Source organism: Oncorhynchus mykiss, chromosome 5, assembly GCF_013265735.2.
Source record: "Oncorhynchus mykiss isolate Arlee chromosome 5, USDA_OmykA_1.1, whole genome shotgun sequence".
NCBI lineage: Eukaryota > Metazoa > Chordata > Actinopteri > Salmoniformes > Salmonidae > Oncorhynchus > Oncorhynchus mykiss.
Genome location: NC_048569.1, coordinates 24,404,404 through 24,430,422, shown reverse-complemented (window position 1 = coordinate 24,430,422; position 26,019 = coordinate 24,404,404). Strand labels below are relative to the sequence as shown.

Below are 26,019 nucleotides of genomic sequence, written 5' to 3'. Positions count from 1 at the left end.
CCAATGCGCCGGAGGTAACACCGTGCACCTGGCCACCAAGGCCCAGCCCGCTACAGGAGTCGCTGGTGTGCGATGAGACAAGGACACCCCTACCGACCAAGCCTCCCTAACCCGGGCGACGCTAGGCCAATTGTGAGTCGCCCCACGGACCTCCCGGTCGCGGGCGGTTACGACAGAGCCTGGGCGCGAACCCAGGGACTCTGATGGGACAGCTGGCGCTGCAGTACAGCGCCCTTAACCACTGCGCCACCCGGGAGGCCCCTGTTTTAATTTATTTTAAGCTGTGGGGAGAAAGGCCTCTTCCCTCGAGAGTGTTTTTTGCTAGATAAAGGAAGTGGTTCTTGCAGCTGACTCCCTTTCTGCAGTGTTGGCCTCTGACTAGCATCCACCAGCATATCCTTCAGAAGCACGTTCTGAAACACAGCTTTTCCTGCGATGTTTGCAGAGGTAAGTATTCTCTGACGTTCTCACTAACTGCTACACTGAAAGAAGTGTGTTGGTGACACTATAATCTTTTGTAATTTGCGTTTAATTTAGCTGATAGTCCTTGCACATCCAACAGCACATGTGTTACACATAGGTTTATCAGCATTGGAGACAAGGACTATAGCAAGTACAGTACTTTGCTTCCTGTGGGGCATAATGCAACAACAAGCACTTTCCATGCCTGATGGTCCTTGGCAACATTTTCTGCTTTCCACCAATATAAGCCCATGGCCTTCAATCTTTTGTGGTTAAATCAGAACTAGTGGTTAAAGTTTAAAGGACACCAAAACCATGATGTCCTGTCTAATTTTGTAATGGCCAATTGACAGCAGTATTCCATTCAGAAACCAGATCATACAGACCTAGCATTACCTTAATATATAACTTACAAATGTCTGAGGTGATCACATCAGAGCCAGAGCAAAGTAGCAGTCGAGGATAAATTATCACACTTGAGGATGAAGTTCCTAACAGAAATAAAGCATGGAAAATATACAATACCTAAAATAAGAAATTGCATTTTATTCACACCAACTGACATAACTGTAACTCTCAACTCAATAGAGTTGATCGTATTTTTTTTGCACAGCTAATACAAGCAAAAACAGTAGAACAGTAAAAACAGTATCACAAAATAAAATACAAAACATCCATAAAAGCATTGATGATCGAGGGTCTCTGTACATACTAGCGTCAAGTGCTAACCAGAACAGTATTGTCCTCACTAAAGTGACTGTGAGAGGAAACTACTAGACTATTGAGACGCAGCCACAGTATGTGTCCTCAAGGTGAGGAGGTGTTGAAGGTCCCCCCGAGGGGAGGGGAAGAGGGTGAAGTCAGACAAAGATGAAGACGCCGCTCGGTTTCAGTAGTAACAGCAAACACAATAAGTCGAGCTCCGGGTGCTTACGCAGGTACGAGGCATGTTCTGCCTTCAACTCCTCCTGTAACACACAGATCAGGTCAGTTTGGAAACTTATTGGTTAGTGGTTTAAGTGTAAGGGGCTAGGTGAGAGTAGGAGGTAATGGTAGGGTATAGGGAAAGACAAATATGTCACATTTCAGTCCAGGAACTTGGAGTGCATCTGCATGTCCTCCTCTCACACCAGACACCTCTTCTCAAACACTTGCTTATCATCCCTCACCTCTGACACACAACCATGTAAATAGGGAGAACATTCCTAATAGTGTGTGTGTGTGTGTGTGTGTGTGTGTGTGTGTGTGTGTGTGTGTGTGCGTGTGTGCGTGTGTGCGTGCGTGCGTGCGTGTATTTGAGGCAGGAGCAGTAGGAGCATCATGTTGATGGGAGAGCCCACCTGCACTCAGTTGGCCACGTACCTAAACAGAAACAGGTTATGAAATCACACAAGTTACAAGTGCAAACCAGAAGATCTATGTTAAATAGACACTACTTGTCCCTATTACCCACACTGTATTTTGCACATATTCTATTGGTTGACACTACCCCCTAGTGGACAACATGATAGCACAAATGTCAACAAGCAGACCATTGAGCATTGCACCATAACACCATATTCAATATGACAAATAATAAAAGCATTTCTCCCTAACTTTCCTCTGAAAAGGGGATCACAGGTAAATGTAAAAAATAACAAGATTACAAGAGATGTTGAATGATACAATAGTTTCAATAAACACAACAACATTAATTTAAAAAAATGTGTCCTCTAAAAACTCAATATCATTGAGTTATCATCATTGCTAAGCACAAAAAGGTGTAGGACATTACAAGCCGTGGCAGTATCTTTGCCTCAGCAGTGTAAGTGTTCGCCTGCAGAAATGATTAGCATGTAAACTGGAAAATTGTATTAGGCTCTGTGCACTTTCCACATAAGAAGATATTTGGTAATGTAGCAGACAGGCAGTTTAGCAAGCCATAGTCATGGTGAACTTCAGACTTCAGACAATGTGCAGCGCACTGTATGGTGTTGTTAAAATCAGCTTATGCTCGGGGCTAAGAGACCAGACTAGGAAGGAACACAACACAGTGTAGCTAGCCTGGAATCCAAATTGAATTCAATAGTGAAACTATAGCGAAACAAACAGTGGTTTCCGTTAGGATCCCAATCTAAAGGGTAGCAAACATGGTGATTCAAATGAGTTGGATTAGTGCGCGGGGGGGGCTCCACAGGGGTGCACATTTTGTTCTGGCCCAGCACTAACACACCAAATTCCTCTTCTCATGGTCTAAGACTAAGTTGATTGTTTGAAATGTGCTTAAGTGCTGGGCTGGAACAACATATTGCCGACCTCAGTAGGTCTCAAGGACTGGAATTGGAAAGCCTATAAACAGTTGCCTTATTTGGTGATGTCATAGCTGAATCACCTTTGGACCAGTACATCAAGTAAATAAGAGAGGTCTCTATAGTACAACTGCAAATCAACTAAATTGGTATTCAGAACTAGTCTGGTCTGGCAAACAGTTGTAGTGTACAACTGTGGAACAGGGACTGAGAGAAGATAGAAAACAGACACATGCAGAGGGTAGATGACAGGTTTTAAAGCAGTGTTTCCCCATCTCTTGCGTACCAGGAACTTGTAAACTATGACTTAATTTGGGGTCAGCATTTGGTAGGTACCAGTCCCGGTTTTCAACCCTCCAGAGATTGAGATTGGACCTCTTCTTTAGAATAAGGTTTTTCAGTATTGGGGGCTTGGTGATTTGTATGGTATTTGCATAAACAAAACAGGTAGGACAGGACGGATACAGTTTCCCAGAGAGAGTTCTGTCAAAGGCTAATGACTACACCCAAATAACAGCATGTTTACCCACTTCTAGAGGCCCTGGAGCTGGTTGCATCCATCTTGTGTAAAGATTGAAAATCATGATTGCGGCAACAAGTCCTGGACATCACACATTATTACTCAATACCTCGAATTAATCAGACCCCAGTTTTTCAGTTGTTTATCACTATTTCAAACGATCCCAGTGCCCTATTCTCCTCACCAGTGTATGTGTGTGTGGGTAGCACTTAAGAGCCATCTAATTCATTTTAGTATGTGAGTCAGAAATCAGAAACAAAACACATCAGCAAACAAAGTGATAAAGTAGTTTAGCAAACAATAATAATGGGATAAAAAAGCATTGAACAATCTAAACGAAAAGCACACCCAACACAGGCCTGAGAGACTGGGGGGAGCTGGAAGTAGAAACAGCATGTGGTGGAGTTGAAAGTAGAAACCCATTGAAGGTGCACTTTCTCCCAGTCCCATAACATATCAAGGTTGAGACCCTTGGGAGAGGTCATAATAGGCCCTACAGAGTGGTCAGGTACTACCCTTGCAAGAACGGACTGCTGCTAAAATGTGGCCAAGTTCATGTCTGCGTGTCAACAGGAGCAAAACTCACAAAAGTCTATTTCATTTGATTGAGTATTACACATCGGGGCCAATGCAAGAGGCGCACAGCGGGCCAGTTCCCATGTTTTGGTAGGCGGAGTTATGAAATGAATCCAATTCCAGGCGCTTTTTGCCAGACAGATTGCACTCAGCCAACGATGAGACAGACGGCTGTGTCGTAGCCCCTGGACCTCACTGAATGGAACTTTCCAACGGTGTCCGTGCAACACCGTGCATTCAATCCTCAACATGACTTCAAAGGACAGGTGTGCAGGTAGACATTAGCCTACGCGGTGACTTTGACATGCTGGCGTGATAGGTGTCTGTAGACTACATTTAAACATTATGGAGGAACAACACTTGTTTGGAAACGACAGCGGGAGCCAGTCCTCTTCAGGGTCTGAAACCTTGTCAGAGGGAGAAGGCATACAAGAAGAGCACCAAAATGACGATGATTTCAACGGCCAACACGCTTCAGACTTCGAAACTATAAAAGCAGAAGGGAAAGAAGAAAATAGTGTGGCAGACGACGAGGTGGAAACGGGGAAGAAAGAATATGGGGAAGAAGGAGACGACGAAATGGTAAAGAGTGCGAACGTGTAATTTATCCATTAAACGTTTAAATTAGCCTATATAATGTCAATGGTTTTGGGTGAAGTGGCTTGAAGGGCAAGAGAGTGTGTGTGTGCGTGCCTGCCTGCCCTCGCAATTGATAACCATGCCTTGCTGCGTATGTGCACTGATGTGGGAAATACGAAATCAAGTTGCTTAATATTCTGCTAAAATATTATTTAGACTACAGAGGGATCTACATTACATGACCAAAAGTATGTGGACACCTGCTTGTCGAACATCTCATTACAAATTCATGGGCATTAATATGGAGCTAGTCCCCCTTTGCTGCTATAACAGCATCCATTCTTCTGGGAAGGCTTTCCACTCACTACATGTTGGAACATCACTGCGGGGACTTGCTTCCATTCATCCACAAGAACATTAGTGAGGTTGGGCACTGATGTTGGGCGATTAGGCTGGCTTGCAGTCTCAGTTCCAATTCTTCCCAAGAAGTTTGATGGGGTTGAGGTCAGGGCTCTGTGCAGGCCAGTCAAGTTCTTTCACATCGATCTTAAACCATTTTTGTATGAACTTCGCTTTGTGCACTGGGCTATTGTCATGCTGAAACAGGAAAGGGCCTAACCCAAACTGTTGCCACAAAGTTGGAAGCACAGACTCATCTAGAATGTCATTGTATGCTGTAGTGTTAATATTTCCCTTCACTGGAGCTAAGGGCCTAGCCCGAACCATGAAAATCAGCCCCAGACCATTATTCATCCTCCACCAAACGTTACAGTGGCACTATGCATTCGTGCAGGTAGTGTTCTCCTGGCATCCGCCAAACCAGACTGCCAGATGGTGAAGCGTGGTTCATCACTCCAGAGCAGTGATTCCCAACATTTTTTGGTTACTGTACCACCAACTGAGTTTTGCTCTGCCTGAAGTACCCCTTCATGTGCATTTTACTAGTAGACCTATAGTCTCATTAGTCTTCCCAAGTACCCCCTGTGAATAGGCCAAGTATTCCCAGGGGTCCTTGTACCCCTGGTTGGGAACCACTGCTCCAGAGTCCAATGGCAATGAGCTTTACACCACTCCAGCCAACGCTTGGTGTTGCACATGGTGATCTTAGGCTTGTGTGCCGCTGGTTGGACATGGAAATCCATTTCATGAAGCTCCCAACAAACAGTTTATTGTGCTTACTTTGCTTCCAGAGGCAGCTTGGAACTAGGGAGTGAGTGTTGCAACTGAGCACAGACAATTTTTAGACACGGTCCCATTCTGTGAGTTTGTGGCCTAGCACTTACAATTGACCGGCGCAGCTCTAGAAAGGCAGATATTTGACGAACTGACTTGTTGGAAAGGAGGCATCCTATGACGGTGCCATGTTGAAGGTCACTGAGCTCTTCAGTAAGGCCATTCTACTGCCAATGTTTGTCTATGGAGATTGGATGGCTGTGTGCTTGATTTTTAGCGACAGGAGTGGCTGAAATAGCCAAATCCACTAATTTGAAGGGGTGTCCACCTACTTTTGGCCATTTAGTGTCTCATTTTACGTTTATGCCGAGCTGTCCACAGTTGTCATTTTAAATTATTTTTTTGATTAGTGATACTCCCAGTAGCCTTATAGTGACACAGTAGGCTGATTGATTCATATGGTTAGCTGTCAGGGGGATATTGGAAGTCCCCAAGACAATTAGTTAGGGCAAATTGATCTCTCGCCAGTTCCTGGTGTGTTGTGTGATAACAAAGGCTACTTCATGTTTCAGTCTTTTTTTCATAGCAACCTGCAAAGCATCCCTAATGATTACTGTATATGACATGGCTCAGCTTTGGGAAAAATGTCAGCATGAAGTCGGCTGGGGATATGGACTATGTACTGAAAGGACAATTCATATTCACAACACGGAGATTCTTCCATTCAATTCTGCTCACTCGCCAGCCATGCTCAATACGCAATATGCACAAGGTCCTCAACAGCTGAGCAATATGCAATAGCCTACATTCTGAATATCCACTGCTTTGCTTTGTTGTCGTAGAGAGAAGTTATTGTTTGACGTTCCCAGGTTATCCTTTGGTGTTGGGTAAATATATCCAGGCTTTGTCGAAGGGAAGAGCACCCCCTGAGACTTTAAACATAAATCTGTAGCCTTGTGTGTGTGAGTGCTAAGGTTGGGACGATACTCATTAGTATAATGTTAAGAAAACAAAACACAAGGTGGATTAAACTTCTTTAAGAAAACAGCCCAAATGTTGGAAACATTTATTTATTTTCCATGCAATATTTTATATACACCTCAGGTTATTAAATATTACGATACTGGTATTGTCCCGGCACTAGTGTGTATGAAAAATAAGCCCTCTCTATATATTGATTGACAACCATTAGGTAAGAGTTAGACATTAAACTCCTAAGATGTGCATTGTTTGAGGAAATAGAAAATACTCTTTGCCTGAGGCTTGCCTGGCAATGATGCTACTGAGAACGAAGTGAATTAGGCAGACAAATCTCTTTTAAATAGCTTAATTGGATTGCCTTCCCAGTTCAGACTGGTTTCACTGGTTCTGATCAGCTCAATTGGTTTAGAGTTTAACCTTGCTGATCTAACCAGGGGGTGTGTTCAGGATCTGCAACATTTTAAACACTTGTCTGAGTCACCATTCACTCATTGGCTGGACAAAACTACTGTTGAATTCCAAATCGATCCTTAACCCCACCACTTAAGGGTTAAGTACTCCTGTAGATCTGAAATGACTGGATAGGTTTAAGCAATATGGCAAAATTTACACCCTGCCAATTGTAACGCAAGGTAAAGCCAATGTTGCTTAAACATATGATCCTTAAAGATCTACAGGATAGGTAGTGTAGGAGATGGGATTAGATTTTGAATATTGCATATAAGTCACCTCTAAAACCCATCTTTTGCTGCTCAGACCTCCGATCAAACAGGTGTAGGTGGAAATGGCCCCTAAGCGCTGATTCAGGGTCAGTTATATTTTTTCCCTGCCTAATGTCTAAGGCTTATATTGGGAGTAGGGTAGTCTGATAGTAGATCTGTATTTAAGGGTGACTCCTACCCAGAGCTAATTCAACTCGTCAATGCACCTTTACCCCTCTAAATCTGTCAGGTGACCACCGTTGGGGACATAGCCTAACCTCTAACCCCTGATCTGTGACTTACGTCATACCCTTAAGGGGGTTAAAGAGGGAAAGGCTTCTGGGAAGAGTGGCTTATGTGTCATCTCCTCCGGCTGGTTTTGTGTTGGACTGAGGGCCTCTATTCAAACGGAACACATGCTCTAGCGGTGTTTATGCACTCTTTGTTTACTAACAACTGCTCACGCATGCACACACACACACACACACACACACACATACTTCTTATTCTAAAAATGGGTAGCATCTATCGGAGTCTTAACTGGTAGTAGCAGGTTTTTACAGTACCCCAAAATCATTATTTTATTTGGGGAAAAGACTACTGAATGACAAAGGAAACACAAACTTTAATTGGACTCTGTGTTTATATCAGTCCAGCTGCATCTTCTTAGCAGGACTGTCTCTGTCTACACTTACCTCATGTAAACTGCGCCTGGTGGTCCGGCCAGATATGGCTACAGTAATGGATGTTTGGCATATAAGGAAAGGTCCAGGAAAAAGGAGGCTACTGTGTTGGAAAGAGTCCTGGTCAAGAAAACCCACTTCTCATTTGGAAGGAGATGTTTTGATTTGATTAAATATGGGCGGACTTGGCAGACCTTGTAGTCAGTCACAACAGGAATACTGGAATGGGAATAAAACTGATCCCGGACCTCTGCAATTATAGCGCAGACTATTTCACACAATGTCCTAAAATGAAGTGAAGGATTTGAAACATCTTGGTGGGATGATTGAGAAAAGGATGCTTTTACCTTTTGAATTTCAATACCAGATGAGCACAGTGTTAGTCAACTCTATCACAATGCCATCTGAAAGTATCCTCCTTTCAACACTAGTACTGAAATGTTTTCCGGGTGTTTACAACAGCCATGTTTTTTTCATGTCTGTTGGCTCGTTCCAGATCAGAACAGCTTGTTTTCTGCTCCTCAATCCCCCTGTATGCCTGATTTCCCTTGTGTGAGAGAAATGGACTACGTGTTGATTCTTATTTGTACACTAATCATGTTGTGGTTTTTCCTTTTGGGATTCTAATGAGTTGTGAAAGGTTAAGGAGAGGAGTGTAGCCCATCACACAGCTCTTTCCAAGTCCATCATTTTTCTCCAATCTGTCGCACTTCCAAGTGATTGTAATATTCAAGTAATGAATTGACAATGAGAGACTGGACCCAGTTTCAGAATATTCACCATGTTGTATTGAGGCTAGGAACAGCAAGTGTTTTACATCATCCAAGGTGTGCCTGATTTGTTATTCCATTGCCTTATATGTCTTATGTAATGGTCTGGGGGGTTGAACTGCATTCTTTTCTTGAATTTCACCATAAACACATGTCCTTTAAGGAAGAAACTGAGGGAAAGAGGATCAAATTGCAGGATTTAGCTTTTCTTTCACCCTAGAGATAAAGCTTAAAATGTGTTGTGTACAGAACACCAAGTTAATAATCCTTCTCACTCTCTCTCTCTCCCACTGTACATCATCAGTCCCAATTGTATCCATTTCCCCCCAAACACTGATGAACTCCTTGTTGTGATGTCATTACTGCCTGCCTGTAATTACCCAGCCCGTTGTTTTAGCAGCTAGCCAGTCGGGGCTGTCCATAAGGCACATCCAGTGTCAGTGAATGGTTAAGAGGATTAACTGTCAATCTATTTAAGAACGCCTCTGGCTCTCTATGGTGGGGGGTGATGTCATTACAGGATGGAACTTTAATTTCTGCCTTTTCATCCAATCCAACACTGGTCCAGTTCTAGTCCACACTACAGTCCTCACACACCTCACACACTGCAATGGCAGACTTTTAAAGTGATATTACAGAGGGACGGTATTAGACTATCAAAGATCATGGCCCTAAGGCGGAATTGGACCATAGGTGATTTACCTTCTTCTGAAGGTTTTAAGGTAAGACCACACTATTAATAGAACATGTATTATCTCCAATAATACATGTATAATATTGTACCTCTCTGGGTAAGACACTATATATTGGATCGGTTGGTTCCGACAGGAGTGTTTTGGTTGGTGGCTAGTGGTGCTTCTCAAGCCCTTGTTTTGTGTGGGCTGTGGGCTCTAGCTGTGTTTTTACTGTCTACAGTACACTACAGCAGTTGAATTTTAATCTGCTGCTGGGGTCTACCTAGATGTTGGCGCTTTTTGAATTATTTATGCCTTGTTATGTAATCGCAGCTTGATATCCACATTCAATTTGATGGTCTGTTAAAAGATCTGTCTAACTTAGTTTTTCAACCTACCTGGGTAAAGAGAATTTCAGATGTGTATCTGTCTGTTCTCTTTCATTCTCTTTATCATGTGGGTGTTGGTGTTGGATTGAGGCATGATATATATTATAAACTTGGTAGTTCGGGCCCTGAATGCTGATTATCTGAAAACATTTTATTTTTATGGCTCTAATTATGTTGGTAACCAGTTTATAATAGCAGTAAGGCACCTCAGGGGTTTGTGGTATATGGCCAATATACCATGACTAAGGGCTGTATCCAGGCACGCCGCGTCGAGTCATGCTTAAGGACAGCCCTTAGCTATGGTATAATGACCATATACCACACCCCTTCATCCCTTATTGCTTAATAAAAAAATTTAATAAATCCAAGATGGACTATAACTTGTTTTCCCCTCATCCTATGGTTTCGTTCAATCTAAAGTCAGATGTGACGATTACCACAACAGAAGTCTTGTCATACAAAACAAAGTTAATGATTCGTCGTCCTCAGGCAAAGAATAGAGGTAATAAAAGTGCCAGCTAGAAGAAGGTTTCCAGTCATACTGTAGCTTGCTAGCATTTGAGGACACTTGTTTTGCCTGAAGTCCTATCATTCATATGACTTTACCCATTTATTTAGAACATATGCTGCTTCCTTTATTAACCTGCACCAACAGAAGTAGCTAGCCAAGTTTGCCAGACTATCAATATTTGTTTTAACGACAGTATACAAACACTCGTTAAAGCCTTTGTCCAGACAGCAAAGTCAAGAGTGAGCTGAATAGAACTGGTAGGCTAATTAATGAAGGGATACCGGTGGAGACGTACATAAGGCCTTGTCCTGGGAAACATGTCCGGGTCACTACATGATAAGTGATGTCAGTTTGTAACTGTATAGGCCTGTGCAGTGAGAATGTACTGTTGACGTCGAGTTAAGCTCTGTGGGCCTTCTGCAGTCACATTTTACTTAGTTTTTCCTGTCCCTCACTATATTTAGTATTCACCGTCTTTGTTAGGATAATTTATTTCTAAGTAAGTAGAAGGTCATGATGTAATGGCTATTACCGGCATAGGCCTATATCCAAGTATCACATAGGCTATTGTAGCTATCTATTTTAAAAGTTTAAACATACAAAACTGACACATTTCGGGGTCTGACTCCTAGGTCGGTATTGATGTTACATATATCTTAAATAGCGTCTTGGGGCTACTGAAGCCAGTTTGGATAGGAATACGAACCCTATAGGAAAAGGTCTGTTTCTGTTCAGCATTAGATAATGTCAACACAGGAATCTGAATCCCCATTGAGAAGGAGAAGGGTGTAAGGGTTCAACGCCTGCTGAAGATCTTACTAGAGAGGACATGGAGTTCCACTGTCAATGCACCAGAGGTTACAAAGTGAACAGGGGGCCATTTGGAAGTGGAACCTCTCTTGAGGATTCCTATTGCCCAAAGGGACATTGGTTTTGTGTGACTTGAACTTATGCGTGTTGATGTTGTTTTTCAGACCAAACCTCTCTGACCTCTTAGGAGGGTGTGTCTCTTTTGCTCTCTCCTGTGTGTGTGTGTGTGTGTGTGCTTCAGCAAATAGTGGAATGGGGTGAGAGTTGAGGCAGACAGATGTTGGGTGATAAGGTCGTGAGGAACGTGGTGTGTTGTGCTGGAGACCCTGAGAAAAGAGGTCTGAATATCCTCCTCACTACTACCAGCGGGACTGTGTGGACTCCCAGGTGGTTGAGGAAGGGAGATGTACTGGAGTTGTATTCTTTATTACTAGGTTATTAATACCATATGACTGAACTGTTGCACATACACTAAGTACACACTGTGTGTGGAAGTCTTGAATGTATAGTTCACTCAACTCTTTTAGTGTTTTTGTTTATTAATCCACCAAAAAATGTGCATGTCAGCATTCAAGTTTTTCAAGATATAGCACTTTCAGCACAGAGCAATAACTGTGAATTATCTGTGTATAGTGTCAGATTATTATTTTTTTTTTTTACCTTGATGCTAGTTTTGTGACAGTAGCATTGAATTTACAGCACCAGTCAAAAGTTTGAACAGCTACTCATTAAAGGGTTTTTCTTTATTTTTACTATTTTCTACATTGTAGAATAATAGTGAAGACACACTATGAAATAACACATGAAATCATGTAGTAACCCAAAAAGTGTTAAACAAATCAGAATATATTTTAGATTCTTCAAAGTAGCCACCGTTTGCCTTTGATAGCTTTGCACACTTTTGGCATTCTCTCAACCAGCTTCATGAGGAATGCTTTTCCAACACTCTTGAAGGAGTTCCCACATGTGCCGAGTACTTGTTGGCTTCTTTTTAGTGACGCACCGATATAACATTTTTGGCCGATTCCAATATGTTCCTTGACCAAAAAAAACAATACCGATATTTAACATTTTTAAGCATTCTAGTACAGTTATAGTTAACACACACACACATGGACGCAGCGGTCTAAGGCACTGCATCTCAGTGCAAGAGGCGTCACTACAGTCCCTGGTTCGAATCCAGGCTGTATCAAATCCGGACGTGATTTGGAGTCCATTAGGGCGGCGCACAATTGACCCAGCGTTGTCCGGGTTTGGCCGGGGTAGGCCGTCACCTGTAAATAATAATTTGTTCTTAACTGACTTGCCTTGTTAAGTAAAGTTTACACACACCACACTGACCAAAAAGTTATTTTGTTGGCATATGTCCCCATTTATCAGGAAAAACATAATCAAAACCTATTTCTTTCACTTAATTGCTGTGCTGTTTCGTTGTTCAGTTGTTTCATTCTCAACCAGGATTTCTATGGAACGCCATTTGGGTCTTTGCGTGTCAAAAAAGATACATGTCAAATAACACTATTTGATGTGTCGAAAAACACCATTTGACCAACCAGGACCTGAATATGACACATCACAATTTTTCAATTTTTATTTCACCTTTATTTAACCAGGTAGGCTAGTTGAGACAAGTTCTCATTTGCAACTGCAACCTGGCCAAGATAAAGCAAAGCAGTTCAACACATACAACAACACAGAGTTATACATGGAATAAACAAAACATACAGTCAACAATACAGTTAAGTCTATATACAGCATGTGCAAATGAGGTAGGATAAGAGAGGTAAGGCAATAAATAGGCCATGGTGGCGAAGTAATTACAATATAGCAATTAAACACTAGAATGGTAGAATGTGCAAAAGATGAATGTGCAAGTAGAGCTACTGGGGTGCGAAGGAGCAAGATAAATAAATAAATACAGTATGGGGATGAGGTAGTTGGAAGGGCTATTTACAGAAGGGCTATGTACAGGTGTAGTGATCTGTGAGCTGCTCTGACAGCTGGTGCTTAAAGCTAGTGAGGTAGATCTGAGTCTCCAGCTTCAGGGATTTTTGCAGTTCATTCCAGTCCTTGGCAGCAGAGAACTGGAGGGAGAGGCGGCCAAAGGAGGAATTGGCTTTGTGGTTGACTAATAAGATATACCTGCTAGAGCGCGTGCTACAGGTGGGCGCTGCTATGGTGACCAATGAGCTGAGATAAGGTGGGGCTTTACCTAGCAGAGAATTGTAGATGACCAGGAGCCAGTGGGTTTGACGACGAGTATGAAGCGAGGGCCAGCCAACGAGAGCGTGCAGGTCGCAGTGGTGGGTAGTATATTTGGCTTTGGTGACAAAACGGATGGCACTGTGATAGACTGCATTCAATTTGTTGAGTAGAGTGCTGGAGGCTATTTTATAAATGACATCGCCGAAGTCGAGGATAGGTAGGATGGTCACTTTTACGAGGGTATGTTTGGCAGCATGGGTGAAGGGTGCTTTGCTGCGAAATAGCAAGCTGATTCTAGATTTAGTTTAGGATTGGAGATGTTTAATGTGAGTCTGGAAGGAGAGTTTACAGTCTAACCAGACACCTAGGTATTTGTAGTTGTCCACTAATTCTAAGTCAGAACCGTCCAGAGTAGTGATGCTGGACGGGCAGGCAGGTGCGGGCAGCGATCGGTTGAAGAGCATGGATTTAGTTTTACTTGCATTTAAGAGCAGTTGGAGGCCACGGAAGGAGAGTTGTATGGCATTGAAGCTCGTCTGGAGGTTTGTTAAGTGTCCAAAAGAAGGGCCAGATGTATACAGAATGGTGTCGTCTGTGTAGAGGTGGATCAAAGAATCACCAGCAGCAAGAGCGACATCATTGATGTATACAGGGAAGAGTCGGCCTGAGAATTGAACCCTGTGGCACACCCATAGACTGTCAGAGATCCGGACAACAGGCCCTCTGATTTGACACACTGAACTCCATCAGAGAAGTAGTGAACCAGGCGAGGCAATCATTTGAGAATAATAATTTAACTTGTTTATAAAAATGTTTACGTAGTTATTACACCATCACTCGTATTTCATGTCACAACGATTCATTGATACGCATACTATGATGCTGGTAAAGTTGTCTTGCGCACCTACAGTGCTAGTCATGACGAAAGCTAGCTAGCTCATGGATGCTAACAATGTTCTTTCCCCAAAACATAGCAAAACGACAATCTGTTTCAGTAGATATAGTTAGTTAGCCAGCTAACTATATACACTGCTCAAAATAAAGGGAACACTTAAACAACACACTGTAACTCCAAGTCAATCACACTTCTGTGAAATCAAACTGTCCACTTAGGAAGCAACACTGATTGACAATAAATTCCACATGCTGTTGTGCAAATGGAATAGAAAACAGGTGGAAATTATAGGCAATTAGCAAGACACCCCCAATAAAGGAGTGGTTCTGCAGGTGGTGACCACAGACCACTTCTCAGTTCCTATGCTTCCTGGCTGATGTTTTGGTCACTTTTGAATGTTGGCGGTGCTTTCACTCTAGTGGTATCATGAAACGGAGTCTACAACCCACACAAGTGGCACAGTTAGTGCAGCTCATCCAGGATGGCACATCAATGCGAGCTGTAGGCAAGGTTTGCTGTGTCTGTCAGTGTAGTGTCCAGAGCATGGAGGCGCTACCAGGAGACAGGACAGTACATCAGGAGACGTGGAGGAGGCTGTAGGAGGGCAACAACCCAGCAGCAGATGTACATGTGTCTGCTCAAACGGTCAGAAACAGACTCCACGAGGGTGGTATGAGGGCCCGACGTCCACAGGTGGGGGTTGTGCTTACAGCCTAACACCGTGCAGGACGTTTGGCATTTGCCAGAGAACACCAAGATTGGCAAATTTGCCACTGGCGCCCTGTGCTCTTCACATATGAAAGCAGGTTCACACTGAGCAGATGTGACAGAGTCTGGAGACGCCGTGGAGAACGTTCTGCTGCCTGCAACATCCTCCAGGCAGTGGGTCAGTCATGGTGTGGGGTGGCATTTCTTTGGGGGGGCTGCACAGCCCTCCATGTGCTCGCCAGAGGTAGCCTGACTGCCATTAGGTACTGAGATGAGATCCTCAGACCCCTTGGAGACCATATGCTGGTGCGGTTGGCCCTGGGTTCCTCTTAATGCAAGACAATGTGGCTGGAGTGTGTCAGCAGTTCCTGCAAGAGGAAGGCATTGATGCTATGGACTGGCCTGCCCGTTCCCCAGACCTGAATCCAATTGAGCACATCTGGGACATCATGTCTCGCTCCATCCACCAACGCACCACAGACTGTCCAGGAGTTGGCGGATGCTTTAGTCCAGGTCTGGGAGGAGATCCCTCAGGAGACCATCCGCCACCTCATCAGGAGCATGCCCAGGCGTTGTAGGGAGGTCATACAGGCACATGGAGGCCACACACACTACTGAGCCTCATTTTGACTTGTTTTAAGGACATTACATCAAAGTTGGATCAGCCTGTAGTGTGGTTTTCCACTTTAATTTTGAGTGTGACTCCAAATCCAGACCTCCATGGGTTGATAAATGATCAATGGAAATCGAATTTTTGTGTGATTTTGTTGTCAGCACATTCAACTATGTAAAGAAAAAAGTATTTCATAAGAATATTTCATTCAGATCTAGGATGTGTTATTTTAGTGTCCCCTTTATTTTTTTTGAGCAGTGTAGATAGGGTTATTTTAGATGATACCTAATTCATAAAAGTTATTTGATTAACGGTGGTCGGACCCACCTATGTTAAGCTAGACACAATAAGTATTAGCCACGATAATGGACTTTGCGGTTAGCCTTCAAAATAAGTTTGTCATTAGCAGTAATGCAAATGAATACAGATAGTGGAATTGTGCCATAATTTAATAGATTTAATTTGTTGAAATCACACTGTATAGAATTGTATTGGGGTAGTACTTATTTCACTGTAAAGCTTTACCTATGGATTGTGGATCAATGACATGGGTTATCAGTTTACTCAGTGACACCCAGAGAACATTTGCTCCGTAGCTCTTATTGCGGGACAATGAAACAGCTGTGACCCTTTCAAAATCACTTATTCCACAACTGTACACAAGCACATGGGCTTCAGTGCGGGGTAAGAGTCCAAAAAGCTACTGCAGTTTGCCTTACCACTGACTCCTGGACATCAAGGGTAACCACTTATTACATGTCGGTTGCATGTCACTTCATTGAAGATTTTTCGATGTCTAGCTGTCTTCTGGACTGCTTTGAGTTCATCGACAGACACACCTCAGAGAACTTGGCAGAAGAACTGTCGAGTTCTCGACAACTACTGTGATTATTATTATTTGACCATGCTGGTCATTTATGAGCATTTGAACATTTTGGCCATGTTCTGTTATAATCTAAAACCCGGCACAGCCAGAAGAGGACTGGCCACCCCTCATAGCCTGGTTCCTCCCTAGGCTTCCTAGGTTTTGGCCTTTCTAGGGAGTTTTTCCTAGCCACCGTGCTTCTACACCTGCATTGCTTGCTGTTTTAGGCTGTGTCACTTTGAGATATCAGCTGATGTAAGAAGGGCTATATAAATACATTTGATTTGATTTGAGTGGCCAGAGAATGGCAAGTAGATGGAAAAGTGGTCTGTTGTGTTAGCGACAATGCAGCTAACATAACCAAAGCCATGAACATTTTAAAATGGACCCATCATCCATGTCTTGCCCACATAATCAACCTGATTGTAAGAGATGCTCTGAAGGTGAAAGCAGCTGTGGAATAGGAGGAGCACAGTAGGTGCTGAAAAACTAAAGTCTACACAACGCCAGTTGGGGATGCCTGAGCTGAGGCCTAAACAAGACTGCACTACAAGGTGGAATTCAACATGTTATATGCTGAAGCGGTTTCTTGAGTCACAGGATGCCATCATCTCTCCCCTGGCCATTGTCCATGCACCTGTTGATGCACTGACCCAAGAGGAATGGGAGGTGGTGGAGGAGGTGTGCCGAGTCCTGAAACCCTTTGAGCAGGTCACTGTGGAGATCAGTAGAGGTACAGTAAGCAGTTATTAATACATCATTATTTAATCCAGTATTATATATGTATATGAGCAGTAGATGAGAATGTAGTATCAGTAGACAAAACATGAACCTGAACTAATAAGCTACTGTTCTCTCTTTTCAGTTATGTAACAGCCTCAAAAATGATACTCCTGTGTAAGGGTCGGCAGCCAATTACAGCCAGCTGCCAGAGAGAAGCAAATGTAACCACAGAGTTGATGGGCACCCTATGTTGATCAATAGACAGAAAGTTCCACATTATGGAATATAATCACGCGCTCTCAGAAACCGCTGCACTTGAGCCAAGGTTTAAGAAGTTAGCCTTCAGTGATGCCAGAGCGATTGATGAGGCACTTCAAAGAATAACCTCAGCAGCAGGGAGGGACAGCCCCAGCAGTCAGCTGGCTCAGGCACCAGGGCAATAGGAAGAAGAGGGAGCAGAAGCACCAGCCGTAGTGCCACAAATATCTGTTGTTTGGATCCTGTTCGATGAGAGAGCAGCTGGTGATGCAGCGTGAAGGAATCCCTCAGCAGATGCTATAATGGAGGTCCGATCCTATTTGGAGGAGCCCCTCCAAAGAAGTGCAGATCCTCTGAGCTGGTGTCAGAACAAGACCCCTGTCTACCCATGGTTTACTAAAGTAATGACAGGGAGACTGTGTAGTGGCCACATCGGTTCCTTCTGAGGGTCTTCTCAAAAACGGGACAAAAAATGACTGGGAGAAGAAACCGCATCAGCCCCTCGAAAGGCAGCTTGCATTTCTGAATGCAAATCTCTCATAAAAGAGATATAATAATGGCAATAAAGAAGAGAGTAAAGAGGGACCCGTTTAATATTTTAAGTCGGATGCTGCAGTTTTGCACAGGTATTTTTCTTTGATATGCTGCAATATTCTATTATTATGTTGTTCAGATTGTATTTGTTTTGAATTGTTACATTTATATGCACTTTTTTATTTACATTAAAGTTTTACTTTAAATGCACATGTGTAATAGCATCCTCCTTTTTTACATTTATTTCAATTTGTGGGATACTGCAGTTTTGCAAATTGTTATTTTTCTTTATGGTGCAACATTCTATTATGCTGTTCAGATTGTATTCATTTTGAATGGTTAGATTTATATGCACTTTGTTAATATACATTAAAGTTATACTTTTAAATGCAAATGTTTAATAGCATTTAATAGCACTTTTTCATAACAAACCAATGCATTTTTAAATACATTGTGGTTAAGGTAGAGTATATCATTTAATTAGAATTGTTTTCACACCAATCATAGTCAAACTATCACAAACTGTTTGACTTGAAAAAATACAAAACATATTTTTTTCAAAGAGCCGTTTGGGACCCAAAAGAGACGGCTCTTTTTGGTGAGCCGGCTCACTGAAAAGAGCCGGGAATGCCCATCACTAATAGGATCCCCTAGGAAACACTTTTCAACACTTTAGTTCCTACCCTTAGTGCCCACTATTATATTCTAACTATAGAATTAGAATAGTCATTTATATTTCCATGATTCCAACAGTTTTGCTCTAATTCGCAAGTCAAATCGCAATTGCAACATTTGGTTAAAAATACAAATTTGTCCTAGATTATTTGCCCATATCGTGCAGCCCTATGTGGAAATTGTGGTGGCAGTGGTGTAAAAATACCTAAGTACTACTTGAGTTGTTTTTTTGTTTCTGTACTTTACTATTTTTATTTTGACAACTTTTACATTTACTTCACTACATTCCTAAAGAAAAGACTGTACTTTTTACTCCATACATTTTCCCTGACACCTAAAAGTACTTGTTACATTTTGAATGCTTAGCAGGACAGGACAATGGTCCAATTCACTCACTTGTCAAGAGAACATCCTGCTTCTGATCTGGAGGACTCACTAAACACACATGCTTTGTTTATAAATTATGTCTGGGTGTTGGAGTGTGCCCCCGGCTATCCGTAAATCAAAAAAAGAAAATGGTGCCATGCTTAATATAAGGAATTTGAAATGATTTAATATTTTACTTTTGATACTTAAGTATATTTAAAACCAAATGGTTTTAGACTTTTACTCAAGTAGTATTTTACTGGGTGACTCACTTTTACTTGAGTCATTTTCTATTAACGTGTATTTTACTTTTATTCAAGTATGACAATTGGGTACTTTTTCCACCACTGCAATTGAATGCAGGAAATGCAGAAATGAGTGTGCTGAAATTTGTTTTGGTTTAATTGAACAGTATAACACAATCAGAATGGAGAAAGACTCATTGAAATCACGTAGAATGTATATGTTGCCACCCTAGGATCACTCACTACTCATAAAGCACCCTAGGATCACTCACTACTCAAAGCAAATGTAGGACTTCATTATTCAAAAACAAACAAATACTGTCATACTGTCCATTTTTTTATTTAAATACAGAGATATAATAATTTGGCCATATCACCTAGCCTTACTACGTTATATACAGTGCCTTGCGAAAGTATTCGGCCCCTTGAACTTTGCGGCCTTTTGCCACATTTCAGGCTTCAAACAAAGATATAAAACTGTATTTTTTTTGTGAAGAATCAACAACAAGTGGGACACAATCATGAAGTGGAACGACATTTATTGGATATTTCAAACTTTTTTAACAAATCAAAAACGGAAAAATTGGGCGTGCAAAATTATTCAGCCCCCTTAAGTTAATACTTTGTAGCGCCACCTTTTGCTGCGATTACAGCTGTAAGTCGCTTGGGGTATGTCTCTATCAGTTTTGCATATCGAGAGACTGATTTTTTTCCCATTCCTCCTTGCAAAACAGCTCGAGCTCAGTGAGGTTGGATGGAGAGCATTTGTGAACAGCAGTTTTCAGTTCTTTCCACAGATTCTCGATTGGATTCAGGTCTGGACTTTGACTTGGCCATTCTAACACCTGGATATGTTTATTTTTGAACCATTCCATTGTAGATTTTGCTTTATGTTTTGGATCATTGTCTTGTTGGAAGACAAATCTCTGTCCCAGTCTCAGGTCTTTTGCAGACTCCATCAGGTTTTCTTCCAGAATGGTCCTGTATTTGGCTCCATCCATCTTCCCATCAATTTTAACCATCTTCCCTGTCCCTGCTGAAGAAAAGCAGGCCCAAACCATGATGCTGCCACCACCATGTTTGACAGTGGGGATGGTGTGTTCAGCTGTGTTGCTTTTACGCCAAACATAACGTTTTGCATTGTTGCCAAAAAGTTCCATTTTGGTTTCATCTGACCAGAGCACCTTCTTCCACATGTTTGGTGTGTCTCCCAGATGGCTTGTGGCAAACTTTAAACGACACTTTTTATGGATATCTTTAAGGAATGTCTTTCTTCTTGCCACTCTTCCATAAAGGCCAGATTTGTGCAATATACGACTGATTGTTGTCCTATGGACAGAGTCTCCCACCTCAGCTGTAGATCTCTGCAGTTCATCCAGAGTGATCATGGGCCTCTTGGCTGCATCTCTGATCAGTCTTCTCCTTGTATGAGCTGAAAGTTTAGAGGGACGGCCAGGTCTTGGTAGATTTGCAGTGGTCTGATACTCCTTCCATTTCAATATTATCGCTTGCACAGTGCTCCTTGGGATGTTTAAAGCTTGGGAAATCTTTTTGCATCCAAATCCGGCTTTAAACTTCTTCACAACAGTATCTCGGACCTGCCTGGTGTGTTCCTTGTTCTTCATGATGCTCTCTGCGCTTTTAACGGACCTCTGAGACTATCATGGTGCAGGTGCATTTATAGGGAGACTTGATTACACACAGGTGGATTGTATTTATCATCATTAGTCTTTTAGGTCAACATTGGATCATTCAGAGATCCTCACTGAACTTCTGGAGAGAGTTTGCTGCACTGAAAGTAAAGGGGCTGAATAATTTTGCACGCCCAATTTTTCAGTTTGATTTGTTAAAAAAGTTTGAAATATCCAATAAATGTCATTCCACTTCATGATTGTGTCCCACTTGTTGTTGATTCTTCACAAAAAAATACAGTTTTATATCTTTATGTTTGAAGCCTGAAATGTGGCAAAAGGTCGCAAAGTTCAAGGGGGCCGAATACTTTCGCAAGGCACTGTATGTATGTATGTATGTATGTATGCATGGCAGAGCGGAAAGCCCTGTTGAAGTCCTGAGGATGGGGGTTACACAGGGTTGTAACACAACACCATGGTAAACACCCCTCATTCCCAGAACCTCACCCCACTACAGGGGTCATAGACTCCAGGAGATTCTCCTATGACATATGACACGTTGTTGACACGTGTGTTCATCTATGCAGTTCCGTGTCACATATGAATGTGAGGGGCGACACTCCATAAGATAAGTTATATTTTAGGCAGGTCTTAAACATGGTGACTTTTCAGTCAACAAAGACCGAAGTCCTGCAGGTAGCCTCGGTTAGAGCGTTGGGTCGGTAACCGAAAGGTCGCTGGTTTGAATACCAGAGACAAGGTGGAAAATCTGTCGCTGTGTACTTGAGAAAGGCACTTACTCCCTGAGAGTGGGGTTGTTTGGATATGAAAAATTATTTCCATTACACTCTTGTGTATAACAGGACGAATATAAGCACCCCCCTAATAATAATATTGTTGCTATTATTGTTGTAAGGAGTTCAGTGCAGCGTGCAGTTTGACCTCTAGTGCCTTTACTGCCCTTTACAAGTCTGAGTTTCCTTGTGCTGGTAAGTAGGCGTTTATTAGCTTGCATTGTGTGAAGGTAAATAAAACGGATGAGCCTGCAGTCACCGCAATGCTAGTCATCCATTTATTTTCCTTGTCCTCTGTTCAACCCAAATGTCAGCCATTGTACTGGTGGGTTGATTCATGGCATGTTCCTACTTTGAGGCACCATATATTGGTGTATCTGTCTGAGTAGCTGTCCACTTTGTCTGTGTCTTAGACCCTGTGCCACAGGGAGTGTTATTTAAGTCCTAAGTCTGTCTGAAAACCTCACTAGGAATGTTAGATGAGGCTGCACTTTGTTTCCTTTACAACAGAGGTGATGTAATAATTGTTAGAATTGTCCTGAGCATTTTACTGCAGGATAATTATTGTGTGTGTGTGTAACTGCTCTTTTATATGCTGTGCAGGATAATTACTTTCTCTTTTGTTCCATGTGTGAAATGACTCTTTGGAGTGACTATTGATATGAGTGAAGTACTTTGACATGATCCAACTAATGAAGTGAGGGAGGGGCAAAATGAAAAGCTGTGGGGAGAGTAAGAATAAATAGTTTTGGGGAGGAGGAAGTAACAATGCTCTCAGAGCGTAAAGTGCTACGATAACTTCAGCTCAATGAACAAGGTTGTCTCTTGTGCTTTATCTGATAATGTGATAAGTCTGATTTCAGAACTGCAAATCGCTTCATTACTTCAGGGCGAGAGAAGATATTGTTGATAACACTTTTCCGCTCGTGTCAGTGTTGTAGGTGAATTGCGGGCGGCAGGTAGCCTAGCGGTTAGAGCTTTGGGCCAGTAACTAAAAGGTCTCTGGTTCGGAAACCCGAGCCGACAAGGTATAAACGAGTCTCTTCCCTTGAGCAAGGCACTTAAACCCCATTTGCTTCAGGGGGGCTGTACTACTATGGCTGACCCTATAAAGCACCACATTTCACTGCATCCAGTGTATGTGGCAATAAAAAATAACATTGTGGATTAGGTTTGCCCTGGGTGTGTTGACTGCTGTGTAGGGGAACAGTTGGCTAGGGTTATAAGCTGGTCAGGAGTGGTTTAGGGGGAATCTAAGTGCTATCTGAATTTGCAAGGTGCAGACTGACGGAACCCAAGTGACTGTAGGCTAAAGCAAGTGTGTGCTGCTACATTCTTTTCACAGGTGGTTTGTCTGTTGCGTGGTCAGAGTACTGTGGGTTGGGTTATGGCTAGCCTGCAGTGTTTTCAGGGAACCATGTAAGGTTGTGCCTAGACAGTGGTTAACTTGTGGGTTAGAGAGTCTTGTCATGGCCAACCAGTAGTAGTAGCCTGTGCTGTGTGCTCTCATGTTACAGCTTCTGTGGCCTGTCAGTCTGGGGCTATTCTGGGGGTTGGGACAGCAGCAGCAGTAGACCTGGCTGGCAGCTCCTCAGGCTCACCAACTCTGTCTGACTGGCCTCAGAACAGCTATAAGCACAGGTGTATGTATTCCTGCGTTTCAGCAATATGCATGTTTGTATATGCCTGCCTGCCTCTGTGTGGCACATAGAGCTCCTCCTGTGCAGTATCAGATGGAAGATGGCTCAGACAGGGGAATGTGAGAAGGGGACACAGTCAGAGTTGCTGAAGGCTCTAATGGAGGACTCTGGTTAAAGGGTGATGTCATTTTCTGTATCCCAAATGGCACCCTAACCCCCATGGGGCTCTGGTCAAAAGTAGGGACCATGTAGGGAATAGCATGCCATATGGAACGTACACAGTAGCCCTGATGATTAATTGGTGATCTGGCCACACTGGGATTACAAGGGGCACGGAGTGGAAAATCGGTCTTTAATCACTGGCATACTCACTGGCTTACTCTTGGGATGTGTGGAATATTGAGTGGTTGAAATGCCAAGTTTTCATAGAGTTTATGGACTTTCATAGAGTGTTTTGGTTGGTCCACTCAACCAAAACAAGTAACCAAAGCAAAGACAAACCAACAAAGTATCCAAGTGCAGAGCAAGGAAAGTGTTGTCTTAGTCCTGAAACATTGGGTTAATAATTTTGATTGAAGAAGGCCTTCAGTGATCATCATTGAGGGTTTCAATGGGATGAGAATATGTTGTCTTTATTAGGCCAAGTTCCTTTTTGTTTTTAATGATAGTTATGGAATAAATCCACATTTACAAAGCTCTTTCTGAAGTGGTTTTGCCTAGTGGCTGGAAAATATTGCTGAATGGCAGGAAATGTTGCTCTTCAGCCAACCGTTTGTGCCCTTTTGCCTAGATTTTTGGGAGTAATCATCTTCTAGCAGAGTTGGGCTGTGGTTGGAGTGGTATTCTGGCCATATTACCCCCCTGGGTGTTGTCAATCTTGAAGGGAGGATGCCCTGGCTATAGAAAATATGTCCTCTTGGTTCAAGCCAATTGTGTAGTTGCGAACCATGTGTCTGAGAGTAAAAATACACCCGTTGGTGTTTGGCTGAAACAACTACTCTCACTGGCTGTCATGAACTTTAGGACAGATTCTGCTAGTGAAATGTCATGGGCAGCTTTTTTCTGTTCTCTTGTTCATCATTCAATGTGTTATTATGCACATGAGGGCTATTGCTTCATTTTGACCACTTGTAAAATCTAAGTCTAGGAATGATGAAAGTATAGTATGTGGTTTGAATGGCTCAGTGAGTTTGAACACGCTGGGAACACTAGGGGTGTATTTGTTGGATTCTGTGGCAAAATGTTTTGTCTGTTGCAAATCTTTACTTCAAAAGCAAAACATTTTGCAACAAAAAGTAATGTTTTTATATTGGACAAATTCAGGTAGGTTAACAGTCTCGTTGCAAAATGGTTTGCAACAGACAATGTTTTTCAGCTGTCTGCGACTAATAAATACACCCGAGGGTTGTGGTGGGTATGATTCCTGCATGGGCCCCACAGGCAGCACAGGATTCACTGTGTCTAAGCAACAACAACAGGAACTAATAACATCTTCCTGACAAGCAAACACTACAAATAAACAGAATTATAGCCCCTCTGACAAATATGTAATATCTAAGGGTGTAAATACATCCACTTTTTTTGCAGCAGAATATTTTTCTATGTGAAAATCACTTGTCTGGTGGTCAGATTGGTTGTGTAGAACTTGCAGTAGCCTAGATAATGGCAACATCTGAGAGAAGTTAACTTTGTCAGCCACATCGGAGCGCCTGATGATTTCTGAAGCGACTTCGCCAATACTTGAAAAAAGGTCTGCCATCGATAATGACTGTTAGATATTGTGTTGCAGTGATGTTTGATCTGAATGGTATTGGTTCTGTCTGACAGACTTCTCTTCCGTTCTGTGCAACAGAGTCAGGGTATATGCAGCAGTTTGGGCCGCCTGGCTCGTTGCGAACTGTGACTATTTCTTCTTAACAAAGACAGCCAACTTCGCCAAACGGGGGATGATTTAACAAAAAGCGCATTTGCGAAAAAAGCATAATCATTGCACGAATGTACCTAAACATCAACATCAATGCCTTTCTTAAAATCAATACACAGATGTACAGTGCCTTGCGAAAGTATTCGGCCCCCTTGAACTTTGCGACCTTTTGCCACATTTCAGGCTTCAAACATAAAGATATAAAACTGTATTTTTTTGTGAAGAATCAACAAGTGGGACACAATCATGAAGTGGAACGACATTTATTGGATATTTCAAACTTTTTTAACAAATCAAAAACTGAAAAATTGGGCGTGCAAAATTATTCAGCCCCTTTACTTTCAGTGCAGCAAACTCTCTCCAGAAGTTCAGTGAGGATCTCTGAATGATCCAATGTTGACCTATATGACTAATGATGATAAATACAATCCACCTGTGTGTAATTAAGTCTCCGTATAAATGCACCTGCACTGTGATAGTCTCAGAGGTCTGTTAAAAGCGCAGAGAGCATCATGAAGAACAAGGAACACACCAGGCAGGTCCGAGATACTGTTGTGAAGAAGTTTAAAGCCGGATTTGGATACAAAAATATTTCCCAAGCTTTAAACATCCCAAGGAGCACTGTGCAAGCGATAATATTGAAATGGAAGGAGTATCAGACCACTGCAAATCTAACAAGACCTGGCCGTCCCTCTAAACTTTCAGCTCATACAAGAAGACTGATCAGAGATGCAGCCAAGAGGCCCATGATCACTCTGGATGAACTGCAGAGATCTACAGCTGAGGTGGGAGACTCTGTCCATAGGACAACAATCAGTCGTATATT

The 26,019-nt window shown here is 42.5% G+C and overlaps 1 protein-coding gene across 3 annotated transcripts in view; it reads left to right on the top strand.

Annotated features, from left to right (window-relative positions):
* The first annotated feature begins 3,963 nt into the window (after positions 1-3,963).
* Positions 3,964-26,019, top strand: part of mast4 (microtubule associated serine/threonine kinase family member 4) — a 172,053-nt gene continuing 149,997 nt past the window's right edge. For all 3 annotated transcript variants that reach the window (XM_036977104.1, XM_036977102.1, XM_036977101.1), the window contains exon 1: positions 3,964-4,428. In XM_036977104.1, coding sequence (XP_036832999.1) covers positions 4,192-4,428 — 237 coding nt within the window. In that variant the 5' untranslated portion in view covers positions 3,964-4,191. The remainder of the gene's footprint in view (positions 4,429-26,019) is intronic.